This window comes from Alosa pseudoharengus, unplaced genomic scaffold (genome assembly GCF_046254945.1).
Source record: "Alosa pseudoharengus isolate Yale_2024_CS ecotype anadromous, Long Island Sound unplaced genomic scaffold, YU_APseudo_1.1 YU_APseudo_1.1_scf_12, whole genome shotgun sequence".
Taxonomy (NCBI): domain Eukaryota; kingdom Metazoa; phylum Chordata; class Actinopteri; order Clupeiformes; family Clupeidae; genus Alosa; species Alosa pseudoharengus.
The window spans coordinates 5,357,770-5,375,388 of NW_027468587.1; the positions used below are offsets into that span (position 1 = coordinate 5,357,770).

The 17,619-nt window shown below is 42.7% G+C and overlaps 1 protein-coding gene across 1 annotated transcript; it reads left to right on the forward strand.

Moving 5' to 3' along the window:
* The first annotated feature begins 990 nt into the window (after window positions 1–990).
* On the forward strand, window positions 991–15,681 carry tbrg4 (transforming growth factor beta regulator 4). The gene is made up of 11 exons (XM_076279852.1): window positions 991–1,054; window positions 1,771–2,255; window positions 2,596–2,943; window positions 3,409–3,583; window positions 4,712–4,869; window positions 5,393–5,503; window positions 6,072–6,216; window positions 8,340–8,570; window positions 9,316–9,427; window positions 9,713–9,827; window positions 13,324–15,681. The coding sequence occupies exons 2-11, from the start codon at window positions 1,839–1,841 to the stop codon at window positions 13,423–13,425; spliced, it is 1,914 nt and encodes a 637-aa protein (XP_076135967.1). The 5' UTR covers window positions 991–1,054; window positions 1,771–1,838; the 3' UTR covers window positions 13,426–15,681.
* Window positions 15,682–17,619: the final 1,938 nt, after the last annotated feature.

A 17,619-nucleotide genomic window follows, 5' to 3' on the forward strand; every position in this document is an offset into this window, starting at 1 on the left:
GTATGTGTGTGTGTATCTGTGTGCGAGTGTGTGTATCTGTGTGTGAGTGTGTGTATGTGTGTGTGTATGTCTCTGTATGCGTGTATGTATGAGTATGTGTATGTGTTTGTAGGTGTAGAAGTATGTGTGCATCTAGATAGAATGTTGTATCTAGATGCACACATACTTCTACACCTACAAACACACACCAGAAAGTAAACAGCCCTGGTCATGTGACAATTTACTCAAAACATTTGATACTGCACACATTTCATTGAAACACTCTATTGTTTCAATATTTACTGAAAGAGTATTGGGATATTCCCCAGTTACAGTTTTAGAGGCTTATAAGTACATTTTTTTTTTTCGGTCACAATTGTGACCGATGGGGTGAAATGGGTTAATTCTATGAATTTGTCTGGCAGAAACCTTCCTTATTATGTCTTTGTCTGCACGAACCCACCTGTGCTCTGAATACTGTGGCATGCCTAATAATGTGGAACATCCTTCTTAAGTAGTTTTCCTTTGATTGGGCTCACCTGGCAAACTAATTATCACAGGTGTCTGAGATTGATTTCAATGACCCAAAGAGCCCTACACAATACCATCCATTAGTTTAATTGAAAAACAAAAAAATTAATGACACTTGAATCCAATTTGCATTATAATTTGGAACACGGTGTAGGCCTACACTGTTGAAGTAGGCCTAGCCCTGAGAGTGTTTTTCTATTATTCTATTATTCCTTTGCCATTCACCAAAAAAGGCATGAAGAAAAAGACATTTGTCTGAATAGGCCAGTCTATCTCTCACTTGCAATGGCTCTTAATGTTTTTAATTCATGCCATCGTGTAGTATTTCAACATCAATAGTAATACTATTCTACCTAACATTATTTGTTCACAGATAAACTTGGTTAGGCTATATTATGTTAAAAGCGATGAATGTCATTGAGCAGAATAGCAGCCAATCACTGTAGTTGTTTTACTCACATGACCATGACGCACATTCTCTGCGACGTCCACCGGCTATCCATGTGAATGTCGCCTTTTTCAACTTGCGAGATAATATTGAAAGGTAATACCATGTTTGCATCCACTGAATTTTGCATGTATTAGTCATATCCACGTGGATACCTGGAAAGAGTTAGGTATAGAATGATCAACTGCCAAAACTGTTGGAATTGCATGTTTACGTTGACAGTTTCATAAGAGCTTCAAGCTGCGCCTGGGCAAGGTCAGGAAAGGCTTGTCATAAGCAGTACGGCTGGTCACTTGTCATTTATAGTTTCATTATATCCGTGTGAAACGTGCATAAAGATGTTGCTAAAAATGTTGTCCATTATTTGAAATAAGTAATAAGAGCGAGTATGTGCTATGCCATCTTGTTACTAAACACATGCGTTTTTTGCTATGCTTGTGTAACGTTAACATAATCATAAATATCATAAACATAAATAAACATTCCTAATTTACTGAGCATGTTGCAACGTTGACTACCGATATCACGGAGCTATGCTGATGTCACAAAGCTATTGTCTTACTCAATGTTAAATAAAATTAAATATGTGTTCAATTTTTCAACTGGCCAGGGATTGTTGTTACCCTCCTAGCAACTAGACCACTTTCTTCAGACAGGATGCTGTAGTACTATTCAGGCATAAATCATTTTTTCATGTGCATTTCTGAGAGGCTGGAAAGATAAATCATTTTATGCTCTAATTGTAACCTCTCCCAATCTCTCTTTCTCTCTCGCTCTCTCTCTCTATCTATTTCTCTCTCTCTCATATGTAGTGATGATGTGGTTGCCGCTTGAAGACTTGTGAGCTGACAGTGGTTTGCTAGGCCGACTGGTTGCATAGATGACAATGAGGATGTTGTGTCGCTTGGCCCGAGTGTTGCCCCGCTCCTCCAGAGGTTCCTCAGTTGCCTCTGCCCTCATCCAGGCCGCTGCAGCCCAGCCTGCAGAGCTGCTGTTCCCCCAGGCTGGAACCAGGCCTCTGGTGGCAGCAAGAGGCCTGTGTGACCGACATGGCTTGGCCAGAGAGGAAGAAAGCAGCTTTACGTTCAAGCGCACCCAGCTCGACGAGCAGGTCAGCAGCGCCAAATCACCAGAGGAAGTGCTGCGACTGTGGGAGGCACACAGTGGCTCTGCCAACCAGGCCGCAATGTGTCTGGCCCAAGTTAGCCGGCTGGCTCTGGAGAAGAGTGCTGAGGAGAGGAGGCAGCTGGTGAATGACCCTAGCTGTGCCGCGCTCCTGAATACAGTTAGCACTCAGGTAAGCGCTTCAGAATCGTCTCACTCTATCTTTAATTAGAGAAACACACACACACACAAACACACTAGCACTAATTACTGCCAACCATTGTATTACATTGTGTTACATTGTTTTGTATCTGGAAACCTGTGCAAAAGTTAGGATACTTGCAACTATATATCAGGGAATCAATGAAGAGACGATGGGCGTTTTTAAGGTTTTTGTAGTTTAGCCTGTAGCTTTGATTTTATTTTGTAATCTGAAGTAAATATTAGCGGCTGTTGATTGAAGATTGTTGATTGATATTAATAGTCCAACTGTGGTTCCTGCGCTGACCTTGTGTGGTTTTGGACTACATCAGGTTCCATCAGTGTGGAACGGAACGCTGGTGAGCGCGCTCCGTGCCGCCTCCCAGCTGGACGTGCCCCCCGGAGACGCTGTGCTGCGCTCTCTCCAGACGGAGGCGCTGTGGCGCGTGCGCCGCTTCTCCTACAAGCAGCTGGCCTTCCTGATGGAGTGGGCGGTGTCGGAGCAGGCGCGGCTGGCGAGGCAGGGCCAGAGCCAGGGAGAGGCCCCGGGGCTGGCCAACGAGCTGGCCAAGCAGCTGGAGCTGCGCTGGACGGAGCTGAGCGAGCCGAGGACAGTCAGTATGCTGATGGGCAGGGCCACCCACCTACCGCCAACGCTTATCGAGAAACTGGAGGATAAGGTGCACGCACACACACACACACACACACACACACACACATATGCTCTCTCACACAGAAGCACACACACACACACACACACACGCACACACACACACTCAAAACATATGCACACATAAATACACACACACACACACACACACAAACACACACATAGAAAACACACACCCACACACACAGAGAAAGCATGTACACAAAAGTATGCTCACATTTATGCACTACGTTGATTCACACACATACATCCACATTGCACAAACAGAAAAAATGCCACCAATTGCCTGATTTTGCCTGATGTTCACAGTAAAACCTCTACACTTAATCCACATAATTCTATAAGAGTAAACCCATTATTATGGGTTTATTATGGGATTTTGAACCTTACTAAAATGGTGTTGTCTTGTGAAGCACAAGGAAAGTAGAGGTTTAGAGAGTAACACTCCTTTTCTTCCTGCTCAATGGTGTGGCAGGCCCTGGAGCTGGCAGAGCACTTTGTGGCGGAGGACATCCGCAGGGTGGCACAGGCGCTGGCGTCTCAGAACCGTCGGACGGTGCCCTTGCTCAGGGCACTCTCCTACCACCTGCTGCAAAGACCCTCCAAGGAGCTCAGCACCCCCCTGCTGCTGGACGTGGCTTACGCATACGGTATAGCCACCGATTCTACACACGCCAACATACATTTCACATTCTCTTACGCTTACGGTATAGCCACCGATTCTACACACGCCAACATACATTTCACATTCTCTTACGCTTACGGTATAGCCACCGATTCTACACACGCCAACATGCATTTCACATTCTCACCTGGAGTGTGCACACATGGGGGTCGAATGATTTTCACAGCTTTTATGAAATAGTCGTCTAAACTTTGCTGACTAGCCTGGCTGGCATTGAACCAATTTTAAAATGAGACCATGTCTGGGCCTTCTCTCTTCATTTACTACAGAATCCTTTCAGAAGTATAGCAAACAAATACTTATTTCCAGTTGTTTAATCAATTTCAAAGAGTCAGACATTGGTTGTGTACAAAGTGTTACCAACTGTATAAAGCCCACTCCATGCTGGGTAAGTGGTTGTGATTGATTCCCACGTTTTTAGTGATCGAGAAATTGGCCTGAATGGGGAGGTGGCTAGAAGGCCTAACCAGAGCAAAGTCAAATGGTTTGTCTGGTCTCCAGGCTATTACAGTAGTTGCCGTTTAATATCATTGCAATGCTGAACAGTTTGCTCAACAAAATGCAGTAAGTGAGTAGGTATACACCTTTTTAATTATGCTCATACTCACAGAATGTGAAAGTTCCATCTTTCCCCTCTAGATTTATTTTTAGAATCTCCGTAATTTTGGTTACAAACAATGTGTGGGATTATTGGATGTGTGTCATTCTTGAACTGTCTTTGTTAGATGTTCTGGTCTGCTTTTAGATTGATGGCTGAAACATGCTTCTGGTGTTGATTAATGCATTCCAACTTGTCTGTGCTTAATTTCATAAACTAGCAAGTAGCCAAATAAATAAACAAACAAACAAAATCAATAATGAAATTAAATAGACATGCTGCTCTGGAAAAAAAATCCTATGGTCGCTGAATGAAATAGAAAAATGTGCAGTGGTCTCTTAATTTGTTCCAGAGCTGTAGATATTTTATACACTTTAGCATGTGGAATGTGGACCCAACATAATTTATTTTTAGATTTGATTTCAGTAATAGTAATGTGCTATTCAGTAATAGCGGTATGCTAAATTTGACTGGTCTTGTCTTGTCTTGTCTCAGGTAAACTCAACTTTCACCAAACTCAGGTATTCCAACGCATTGCGGCCGAGCTGTTGCCTAGGACACCTGACCTGAGCTCAACCGATGTGACACGCTGCGCCAAGTCCTTTGCCTTCCTGAAGTGGCTCCACCTGCCACTTTTTGAAGCCTTCACAGAGGTGACTCACAGATGTTTGTTCATGATTTACACTATGATACTAAGACTACACTATGATAGGAAGGCTAAACCGGGCATGTAACTGAAGTGTTCCATTTGCGTAGCGTCTGCTGCAACAATTAGCATCCACTGTAATCAAAAGAACTGGCTACACCAGGCATGATGGCGGCACGCACATTCTAAAAAAACTAGACCTCAAAACATTTTTTTTATGCTATGCGAATGGTTAGTTGTAGACCCGGTGTAGCCCGGGCCTGACCGTGTGCTGAGAATACAACAGGAAGTCAACTCATAGTGTTGGAATGTTTGTGCATAAACCACTTTTCCCAAGATTGACCCTAACAGACATTTAGGGAGTAGCAGCTTATAAGTAATAAGTACATGTATGTGAAGATGTTGAAGATATGTATGCGATAATATTTTTTGGTGGTGAGTAAATTGGTATCTGTTGGTCATAACATTTTCCTTTGTTTTTTCTTATCTTTCCCTGCTCTTTATTTCCTGATTTCTATCCACTGCTGCAGCACTACGTGGCCAACAGTGAGAAGTACAGCACACTGCAGCTATGTAACCTACTCATGTCTCTAGCGAAGCTCAACTTCCAGCCAAGCAAAGGAGAGGCCTTCTTCAGCAAGGTCAGAGTCTACTTCTAAACTTGGATCAAGTTACTTTCTTACACATGTTTCTTTTATCATGTGATAATATTGAGGTGTGTGTGTTAGGGTTGGGCATCATTAAATGTTTTACAATTCTGATTTCAGTTCTGATTCTGTGTATTGAATCCGGTTCCTATTGATTCCTCATTTTGATTCCAGAGTGTGAAAGCAACAATGTTAAATATATATTTTATTTTTTATTCCAGGAGTAGTCAATGCTCTTAACATTTAGTTGAAGTATTGATCTGATGAAGTGCAATAAAATATGAAGGCCTTAACATATACAGTACTGTACAGATCAATATACTGTAGAGCAGCTGGTTAACTGCTAGGCCTTGTTGTATGATGTAGGTGGCAAACTACTTGTCCTTGTTTGCAATTTTTGTTATTTTTGTATAGATTTTTTTTCTTTTCAGTTTTGTGTTCTGCTTATCGGTCCTGGCTCCAGTTCTTTCTTATCGCTTCTACTTGATTGTAATATTTCACTTTCCCAACTCTAGTGTGTACGAGTATGTTTGTGTTTATTTATTTGTGTTTTTGGGTGCAGGTGCACTCTGCTCTGAAGGCGACCCTGCCCCATCTGGAGCCCTTCCTGCAGGTGGACGTGGTGTGGTCCCTGTGTGTGATGCAGCAGGCCAGACCGGAGCACATCACCGCCCTCACACAGCCCAGCCTCCAGGAGAAACTATCAGGTGTGTGTGTGTGTGTGTGTGTGTGTGTGTGTGTGTGTGTGTGTGTGTGTGTGTGTGTGTGTGTGTGTGTGTGTGTGTGTGTGTGTGTGTGTGTGTGTGTGTGTGTGTGTGTGTGTGTGTGTGTGTGTGTGTGTGTGTGTGTGTGTGTGTGTGTGTGTGTGTGTGTGTGTGTGTGTGTGTGTGTGTGTGTGTGTGTGTGTGTGTGGATGTGGTGTGGTCCCTGTGTGTGATGCAGCAGGCCAAACTGGAGCACATCAACGCCCTCACACAGCCCAGCCTCCAGGAGAAACTATCAGGTGTGTGTTGGGGATGTCACGGCACCATGGTACACTCTCGAACCAAACGGCACACCCCCTGCGGTTTGATACGTTCACAGACCGCCGCTGGAGCCAATTAGCATTTCCCTGCACCCTATCAGCACTCTGTCTGCTAACAGGAGTTAGAGAAGCAGATAAAAGCAGTTAAAACAAACTAAAACACAGCTGACTGAAAGCTTCAACGTAAGATTAGCGACTAGCGAGACAAAAGCAAATGTTGTAGAGGTACCGCTGTCTTCTTTATCCGCTATAAGGCAACATTTTGGATTTCAGTAGGCTACAATGCTGAGGGTAAGAACACTGTAAACAAATGAAGTATAGTTAGCATTACTACTGCAGTCGGCTCAAGTGGAAGCTTCTAACATCATATGCAGCTATCGTCCAGCTTTATTCACTGTATCCATCAGGGAGTGTCCACTCAGAGAAACCTCTCCCTGCTGCTTTCCATCAACAATTTGTGACAAAAATAAATCAAGGGAACGTTGCCCTCTACCAAGGCCACATGTTTGTCAAAGTTAGCAAAACTGAAACAATTCTACTTCCCACTTCCCAAGTTTCATGGAAATTGAACTGATACATTTGTGTCGTCCTGCTTGCATACAGACACCAAACTACCAAAACTGCACCAAACACACAGCCTAATATCTCAGCGGTTATACTAATACTAAAACTGTACTAGTGTTAATAGCCAGAAGTGCCGTGTTTTTGTGGGCACTCTCAGAATTACGTCACACGATGGAAACAAACAAACAAACATGTGTTAGGCCTAATACCGTACCCACTCACACGCATGTATGCAGCTGAGTGAATTCTATGAAGCACCAGTGAGAGAAATTAAAGAAATTGGCACAGACTCCATCTAGCTCTCCCAAGCATAGACTGTATATATAGAACTGGACACCAGGGGGCTCTGGACTAGCGCTCGCATCACTCTTAACAGACGGCACACTGTCCAGTTCTATATATACAGTCTATGCTCCCAAGTGATCGTTTTACCTCCAGAGCATTGGAAGCTAGTCCACTATTATACAAAGTATTAAAGGCCTAGTCACTAATTCAAGGCAAGCCAAGTTTATTTATATAGCTCATTTCATACACATGGGTGTAACACAGCCATTTTCCCTAATTGAATATAGAAAATATGTTGTTGTAATTTTTAGATGCATTTATTTAATTTGTTAATTTAATTTATAATTAAAAATAAAAAATAAGATACTGAAACCAAGCCATTACCTTGGCCCAAAAACTGTTTGTGATACAGACCAAACCGTGGACATTTTACCATTGCATCAGTAATGTGTGCGTGTGTGTGTGTGCGTGCGTGTGAGATTATATCTGTGTCCTTGTGACAATGTATCTTAGTCCTTTCCTTGAATTATATTTTATAAAACAAATGTAGTAATGTTCCTTCATATACAGTATATGTGGTGGTTTGTAAGGATGGAGAGCACATGCATGCTGTCATAAAACATTTTAGGTTTTATCTGCAGTACATCAGTCAAGCAGAGGGCGGCAGTATTGTATCTAATATACACCTAGGAATACACAACTGAATAAATCTGTTTTCAGTGGGCCTGGGTAGATGAAACCCATTTAATTTTTTGTTTTTCCTGGTCTTGTGGATAGCCATTGTAAGATTAGCTGAAAATAAGTATACAGATGGCAACAGATTCTGTTTTAACATATTTTTTGACCCCATTCTTTTTTCTCTTTTTCACTCATCCCACATTTGTCGCATCTCCCCTCAACATGTGTACACACACACACACACACACACACACACACACACACACACACACACACCAGAAGGCAGTGCGGCCCGTGTGGAGAGCTACCGCGTGAAGCTGCTGCACATCATGATGGAGGGGAGCCTGGGTGGACTGGCCTGCTCCGTCCCCACCGCGTCCTCTGAGCCCGCCCGCACGTCACCGCCGTCACCGCTACAGACGGCCCTCCACGCCGCGCTCACAAGCCTGACCGACTCCAAGCCCAACACCCTGCGCACCTCCGTCGCCACCTGCTATGGCTGGACGCTAGGTTAGAGTCATTTGATTTAATTAGGTCAATGGTATATCGTGGCAGTGGCCAAGCTCAGGATGGATGGTGATGTCTCATTTCAAGATGTCATTTTTCTGCCTTAATAGGCAGCTCATCTTGAAATCTGCTCTAAATTCATATCGCAATATTATCCAGTTGTCAGGGAGATGTCTGTATCTATGGTGTAGGATTTGTTTAAAGGTAGCTAGTCTGCTTGGCCTATGAGATGTGACATAGCACATCTATTTGTTTGTTTCAATGAGGTGTATATTGGTTGTTGTAAAAATTACTTGATTAATTAATTATTGCCAAACTGATTCTCATCACAGCTCCCTGTTAGTCATAGTATGATATCTGCATTAGTGTACCGACTGTGTTCATCTGCAGTCTTGGAGCGCCCAATAGTAGGCCATCACAAATAATGTTAAAACAGGGTACAGTACGTTTATAGATGCTAGTAGGCCATCACAAATAATGCTAACACAGTGTAGTTGTATAGATGCTAGTAGGCCATCACAAATAATGCTAATACAGTGTAGTTGTATAGATGCTAGTAGGCCATCACACATAATGCTAACACAGTGTAGTTGTATGGATGCTAGTAGGCCATCACAAATAATGCCAACACAGTGTAGTTGTATAGATGCTAGTAGGCCATCACACATAATGCTAACACAGTGTAGTTGTATGGAGGCTAGCTCTTGACTAAGACATCCTCTTGTTTGTGTTTATGTGTGTTGATCAGATGGTGAGCTGATTTTAGATTCTGAGAATAAGCCGATCGAGCTGAATGCTCTCACTGCCCCACACTTACCTGGAGGAGGCGGGGATAAGCCTTTACCTGATGGAGCACGAAGGTGAGAAGCTCACACCGTAATTAGTAACCACACACACACGCATGAATGCAAGTACATAATAGGCACATACTACACGTGCATCGTGTTTTTTGTTTTCATCCTTTCTGTATGAAGATTTAAAAGTAATGTGAATGAAAGCACATCCTGCTCATACAAACTGTATGTGCATAGTGTTTCTCCTTTCTTCTATGAGAAATTGACAGGGATGTTATGACATATGTTATTTAAAACATTTTGGTGTGTGTGTTTCTGTGTCTGTGTCTGTTCTCGTGTCAATGTATACAGGATGGGGTTTGTGGCGTGGGAGTTCCCTAACTTCATTCTGAGAAGCAAAGAACTCCTTGGGCGCTTTGCTATGCAGAAACGACACCTCCAGCAAGCGGGTTTCCTTGTTGTCGAGGTATGTAGGGGGAAGAGGGGAGAATGACAGATTGAAGAAGAGATGAGGAAGGATGCTTAATAGAACATTGAGAAAGAGAGAGTGGGTTAACAACAGCCAGGGCAGATAGGAAGGTGATGGTGCAATAGTAAAATGGGAAGGATTGTAGTGCCACTAAATGACCTCTTTAATCAATGGAAATTGTACACATACTAACCGAAAATCATAGATAGATTCTTTATTGTCCCCGTGGGCAAACGGTTTTTCAGTGAGTACAACATTGTAGCATCCACAGTACCGCAGTGTTACACGGAGGCCCTTAGTGTGATAAAAAAATAAATGACAAAAGTCATGAAAAGTAGCCTGAGGCCTTATTTTGGATCCAGAGTGCTGTTGCGTTTATTGTACCCAGTCTTTGCTGTGCAGCACAGTTTTGCTTATTCTTTGCCTGCAGTTAGATTTTTAGTGCGGCTGCCTGTTTTCTACGATCTCAAAGTTATAGGGAGCACTGGGCCCCTCACTGATTTCCACCTGGCGCTCAGTATCCTGCTGTGACTTTCATTTTCACCTTAAGACCACAGCTGTGCTGTAGTGTGTGTGTGTGTGTGTGTGTGTGTGTGTGTGTGTGTGTGTGTGTGTGTGTGTGTGTGTGTGTGTGTGTGTGTGTGTGTGTGTGTGTGTGTGTGTGTGTGTGTGTGTGTGTGTGTGTGTGTGTGTGTGTGTGTGTGTGTGTGTGTGTGTGTGTGTGTGTGTGTGTCCTCACACATTTTAGGCCTGGAGTCCTGTAGCAGTCCAGACATGATGAGCCAGCTTGCGCTTCTTCACCCATTAGCTGCTAGCAGTAGGAGCAGATCTCAGTGCATTGCAGGACATGCTGATTCTGCGAATGTTGTTAGCACTGTAGTAGATTGTCCATAGAATTAGCTTAACAGCCTATTACAGCCTGCACTTAGCACACAATCAACACTTTCCTGTTGATGACACGCACATAAAGAGACCTGCAGAAGATACCGAGATAAGTCTCTGCTAACCTCTTTTTGGCTTGTGTTGTGTGTGTGTGTATGTGTGTGTGTGTGTGTGTGTGTGATGACATCATGGCGAAAGACTCGTTATTCCCAATGTTAAATACAGACACAGACAATGCCTTTTGTACATACAGTAATTTCCTGTGTATTAGCCGCATTGTGTATAAATCGCAGAACACTGTTTTATTAAAATATATAAATATTTAACCACAGTGCTCGACAGCCCAATGAATTAGAATCAGGTTGTGCTTTAATCATAAAGAAGCATGAAGAAAAGAAATGCATCCCCATGTGTAGCCAAAAATCAGTCTAATAAACCTTAACCAGTTATTAGTCGGGAAATTCCGGTACACATTTTTGTCTGTATTTAGGTTTTCTGAAAGCCTGCAGATAAGGTCAAAATGGAGCAACGCTTGAAACAAACCCAAACTCATTTTCATACAAAAGGGGAACATAAATAAGGCTTTAAATCGAATGCTTCTCTGTGTGTCCTCTGAGCTGGGCGAGAGAGGTTTGGTTAAAAATAGTGAGAAATAGTGTTAACTGGAGGTAGCAACTATGGCAGGAGGTGCCAAGTTGGGCTATTATGTGGTACTTTAATGGTGCAGTCAGCGATTGTATGCGATTTCAAGCCCCTGCTATTTTTTGTCCCAGCGAAAACTGGAAACAATTAAAGTGGGGGCAGCCTGTCCCTCAAACAAAAACAAAACCTTGTGTGAAGTGTCTCTGGGAATACTGAAGGGAGGTGTGAGCTTCCTCTAGTGTGTTTTGTTTGGTCCTTGGTTAAAATATAATGTATGTTTTGGATTACAGTGTCTACGCTGCAAAAGATCAAATCTTACTAAGTGTTATTAATCTCATTAAGATCTTTTTTTTAAATCTATTTGGTATTGCTTTTTGTACAAAAAGTCTTACCAAGCCCTCTCTCGAAAGATAATTTTGACCTCATTTAAGAAGAGTTTGATTTATTTTAAGGAGTCTCATCAGTTTTTGCAGTATACTAATACATTTAAATATAAACATGAACAATTGCGGCTTCTTGTGCAATCGCTGACTTCTCCTTTAAATTTGCAAGGCTCACAGATCACTAGCAATGAGACAGCATGCTGAAAATGCTCAAAATAATGGCACACACGTGACGCACACAACATGCGTGACGCACGCAACATGCAAGAACGCATTCTCTGTAGACAGCACGTAGGCTTTCTCTGTAGACTGCACGTTTAAGCAAATGGAAACTTTCCAATTGTCCCCCATGGTGTTGTTATTCCTAAGTTAATCAAATTGAGTGGCTTAAGTCCTCAGTGTCTTTAATTCTTGAGATGGCAGCCCAGGTATTCTTAGAAGCTTAGTCTCACTAATGCTTAGTCAGTCCATAGTATGTTGTAAATACTCTAAAACTGATTGTATGACAAGACTGCACTTAGTCACTAAGTTTTGTCAAGCAAAAACAGTGCAAACCATACACCTAACAAACACAGGCATTATGTATCTGTTAGTGATTGCCCACAGTTTGTATTTGTCGTCTGTAGGTGGAGAGGTTGCTATTTTTGTTTTGTGATGAATGTATGTTTAGTGGGCAATTTGTTTCAATCACCTAATTTTTTTTCACTTTTTCCCTGTCTCTGGTTGGTTACTAGTTAGGTTAATAGTCAAAAGTGCTCAGCCTGCCACGGAGAGTTGTCTGCATGCTAATGATCTGTGTTGCTAATCCGGCTTAGTTAGCCGTGCTGCTAATGCAGATGAGCCGTGAGCCATGCTAAAACGAGACGCTTTTTTCCCCACACTCATTTTGGTGGCGAGCTTGTGTGTATATATAGCCAGTTTTTGCACAGGGTCCTGTGATGTCTGCCGCTGTAAGTAGGCCAATCTCCTTACGCTGTGGGCCCAGCCAGGGCCACTTAGAAAGAACTGCCTGTAATTTCCCAAACGTGGCTAATTCCCAAACCCTTCCCACATCAGGGCTGATTGGGTCAGTAAACATCAGACATGGTGCTGCACACGCACCATTCCATTTATCAAATGTGGCGGAATAAAGAACTAAATTGAGTGGATTAGGAAGTGAATTATGAGGATTAGTTGTTAAATCTGATGACTGAATATTTCAAGATAGTTGAGAGTTTGGAGATTTCTATCAGTGGAAATAATGGTTAGGAATATCCTGTCAAATGAGATGCGGGGCAGCTGTAGCCTACTGGTTAGCGCTTCGGACTTGTAACCGGAGGGTTGCCGGTTCGAACCCCGACCAGTAGGAAGCGGCTGAAGTGCCCTTGAGCAAGGCACCTAACCCCTCACTGCTCCCCAAGCGCCGCTGTTGTTGCAGGCATCTCACTGCGCCGGGATTAGTGTGTGCTTCACCTCACTGTGTGTTCACTGTGTACTGAGTGTGTTTCACTAATTCACGGATTGGGATAAATGCAGAGACCAAATTTCCCTCACGGGATCAAAAGAGTATATATACTTATACTGGGGTCTTTTTTGTCATTTTGCAGGTGCCATACTATGAATGGCTGGAGTTGAAAAGTGATTGGCAGAGGGTGGCCTACCTGAGGGACAAGATGGGCAAGGCCGTGGCTGAAGAGATGGCCAAGTGAGCGGACGTGACCGCAGAGCCTGCTTCACCTGACCAGGGATCAGACCCGAGGGCTTCAGCACGGAGGAGTGACCCTGAGCACCGCCATCAAAGGCCCCCATCTACAGAAGGGGCCCACAAGACCCCACAGTGTGTTCCATCAGAAACCTTTCTTTTTAAAAAAAACAAAGCAAACAGAATGCCAAATACTACAGCACTGAAGCAGAAGCAGGACTTTTTTTGTGTGTTACATCATTATTGTACCCATTGAACCAAACCACCATAACTGTGAGACCATTCCAGTCATAAGCCTCATCAGAGCCAAGAGCCTCTAAATTATCATCAACAAATCAAGTTACTGGACACCCCAAGCAGCTTTATCAAAGCTCTAACAGCCGTTATTCATATTTCAGAGACATTTCTAGAAATGTTAAGATACACACAAGGCTCCTTATATATTTTTTAATCTTGTTGCCTTGACAACACTTCTGGGGCTTTCCCTGTTACCAAGGAGACTGCTGTGAAGCTTTCGATGAAGATGCTGAAGGATGTTGGGATACCCAAAGACAGGGAGAAACTGAGCTGAAAACAAAAAACAGAACTACTGAAGAGGACTGGGGAGAGGAGAAAGTCAGATGCTTCTGGCTTTTGATCTCTGAAAATATAATGAAGTTGGAAACATGACTTTTAAACTGGACACACAATTTTGATGCAGAACAAGAACTACTTTGGCTTATACTGCACCTGTTCTGGTTACACAGGTAGCAGTTGTGCCTGGTCATCCTGTCGATATGCCCATCAGTTTTATTTGAATATATGTATTTAATAGCATTGGTGGCCTGCAGCACATGCTCATATTGGGATGCACTCTGTGGTACTTGGTATTTTAAAAAAAATGTTGACATTTTACTCACTGAAACTTACTGAAAATGATACATGGAAATTAGAGTAAATAAAATGTTTATCATTAGGTTTTCCTTCATCTCATTTGTTGGATAACATGCGTGAATTAACATGTGTTGGATGTAGATGTGGTGGTCTGAATGCAGAACTAGACAATATTGGTGTGTACAGTAGTTTAAGGTAATTTTGTCTGGAAAGGCAGAATTGGTTTGACGGGCAGAATTTCAGCACTCTAAAGTCGCTCTCTGTAGCCCTGAGCTTACAGTCTGTTTCAGTGCTGTTTGGCAAAACTGGTCTAGCCCATTAAATTGAGGATAAAGTAATGAGTTTTGTTAGTGTTTTGAAGACTCAAGTTATGTGACCACAGAAGCCTTGTGCATCAGTATTTTTGCAGTATAAAATCCAATGTGTGTGTGTGTGTGTGTGTGTGTGTGCGCGCGACTGCGCGCATATATGTAAGGAAAGAAGCTTCTCTCTTTAATATTGACGTTTAAGGAATTACCCCACCCACACTTGCACTATCCCGTATTGAGCAATATCACAGATGACCAGTAGAGCGGCGATGATGAGAGAAAGTCTCATCTCAATCTGTCATGAAACGCTTCAAGCAAATTAAAATTCATTTTCTGATTTCTGAGGCCTGATGTCCAGCAGGGAACTCTAGGTTCTAGTATGCTCGGCTTGACATTCACATCTTCATTACCGGTACTGTCAGGACCAAGGGGCCAGATTAGCATACAGCGCTAGTTTTACTGTCAGGGTACAAAAGCCATTCTGAACTTGAGGGTCTTGGAGTGAGTCAAAACTTTTTTTTTATGTTGCCTTTTTGTTTTAGATACATAACAGACTAACCCTGAGGTGTATGCATGGCTGTGGCCATAGTTTAAAAAAAAAAATAATTTGGTCATGATAATTTGGATTTGGAATTTCCAAAAGCTGAAATGCGTTCCCAGTCAGCTGCCTAACCTATGCCATCCATCACCACCTTAATACTCCTCTCTGGAGAACTGCTAACATGTGGAAAGAGGGAAATAAATATCTTGTCATCAAAGAATCCTACACAGACCGTTGACCTAGAGAATACATATTGAATGCCTTGAATGGCATGAGTTTGTACTTGTGGATAACTCAACAACTGAGTTGTGTGGCTTTTCTACAGGTGTTTTTTTTTTTCAATGTTTTAGTGTACGAGCGTGATCTCGGGTATTTGATCTGATCATGATGTAATGTATATGGCCTGAAACATAATGCAGTCTGTGCCTCTGGCTTGTGATAATTGATTTAAGAGGCTCCTACAGGAGTAGGCATTGAGTTGCTGTGGCTGCTGTGTGCTTTTTCAAGTGAGCAAATGGCTGCAAGATGTCGATGAAGTACAATAAAAGCTTGTGATTACGTACTTACTGCTTTTTGAATAGGAAATGAGCTCTTGCTTCTCAACTCTAACTTGCCATTTGTGATTTAAAACTTTTATAACTGTTAAGAGCCACTGCAGAGGTTTTCATAAGTTATCTGTTGTAAAACATGTCCATCTGTTTGTGATTGAAACATTCAAGATGACCTCCCCTTGATCTGACCCTCTTCACTGAAGGCTCAGTTGGTGTGAAACCATCTGTCAAGGGCACCCTCCCTGACCTCAGATGTCCCATTAGGGGTTTCACTGCATTTCTATTCTATTCCTAGGTAAGTGCGTCACATATTGCTGTCCTAAGGGAAACGCAGACTGGCTGGGTTTAGAGGAGTTCATCTGGTCCTGAGGCTGCATGAGTCCCCATTGGAGCGGGAGCCAGCAGTGACCAGCATAGCTAGACACAATTATATAACCTTTGCTGAGCGGCCCTGGCCAACGACTCCATGAACAAAAGGGAGAGAGAAGAGAGAGCTTGCTTCTCTCTGCTGCAGGCAGGTGAAGGAGGGTTAGACTGTCCGCTTTTGTCTTTTTAGGGTCTCCTTTGTTCTTCCGATCTCTGCCTGATTGCTGTTATTTCTCACTGCTTTTCTAAATGCTGGGGCAAAACTCTGCCCACACTAGATAACACTGACCCTCTCTTTAAAGCAAGTTTCGTGGGGACGAAGAGGTCTTTTTTTTGGCGATGGACTTGTAGCCTCTCTCAATTCAACACTGTCTGAAGTACAAACACCTCAAAAGCTGACTTGCTAATGGCAAGTGGTTTCTGTATGGGACAAACAGAATTGGATCATTGCCTAAGTGATTAGAGCCACATAACAAAGTCCTTTCTCAGACATGCTAGGGACTGCGATGGTCAGACAATTAAATCCAAGCCATTGAGCTTAAGAGTGTCTGCCCATGAACTAATTCACTACCAACCCCCTACCATGACCTCTTAACCAGAGATGGCTGTACTGATCCAGACTGATCCAGACGAGTGTGGTGGTCCAGGCTTACCCAGCGCACTAAACCCCCACTCCAGCATTGTCAATGCATTATTCAACATTGCCCCCTTTACAAATGTGGAAATTGCTTCTGTTGCCCATGATGACACCTGCCACTGACAGCCGGGGTAGACTAGCCTGAGAACACCCAGACCATCACAATTGTTCAATTCCAAAGAAATACACTTCCATGCCAGATTAGTGATTGGATTTACATGCCCGTATTTTAGGCCTCTGCCAGATGGACCTGCAGAGCAAATCCCAAATTTGCCGAATGTTCGTACAGTATGGGTATTCCCAGGCTAGGGGTAGACAAGACAGTTTGGGTACAATTGTTCATTTATTTCCTGTAATATTTGAATTTCATATTTAAAATACCATGTCAACATTGATTGATGTATGCAGGTAGACTGAAAAACCATCCATGAAGATGTTAACTTTAACAGATGAACTCGCCTCATATCTAAACAATTCAGTCTCATTTCTAATGGCGTCATGATGCTTTAATAACATACAAGTGCAGTTTAATCGCCTTACTGTGAAAGTACCTTGCATTTGGGCATGAGTTGCAGAACAATGAAAATGATGGGAAGAACTGAAAAAGAAAAAGGGAGAGAGAGAGGAAAGCCCCGACTGTTGCCAGGAATGGAAACCTTGCTGAATCGAATCCACATCTAATTGTTCCCTGGAGCCGTTGCCAGGGAAACCTCTCCTTGGGTCCTGTGACAAACTTAAGCAGTCCCCTCCTGCACTGCAGTGTTGGTAGGCTACTCTCTGTTTCTCTCTCTAGCACGTCAAGTCAATCTCAAGCATAAGTATAGTAAATGTTGATTACAAGGTAGTATTTTTAATTTTTTTATTTTTGCAATTCAGAACATATGCTATTTATTATTATTTATATGGTATTTAACCTACTGTACAG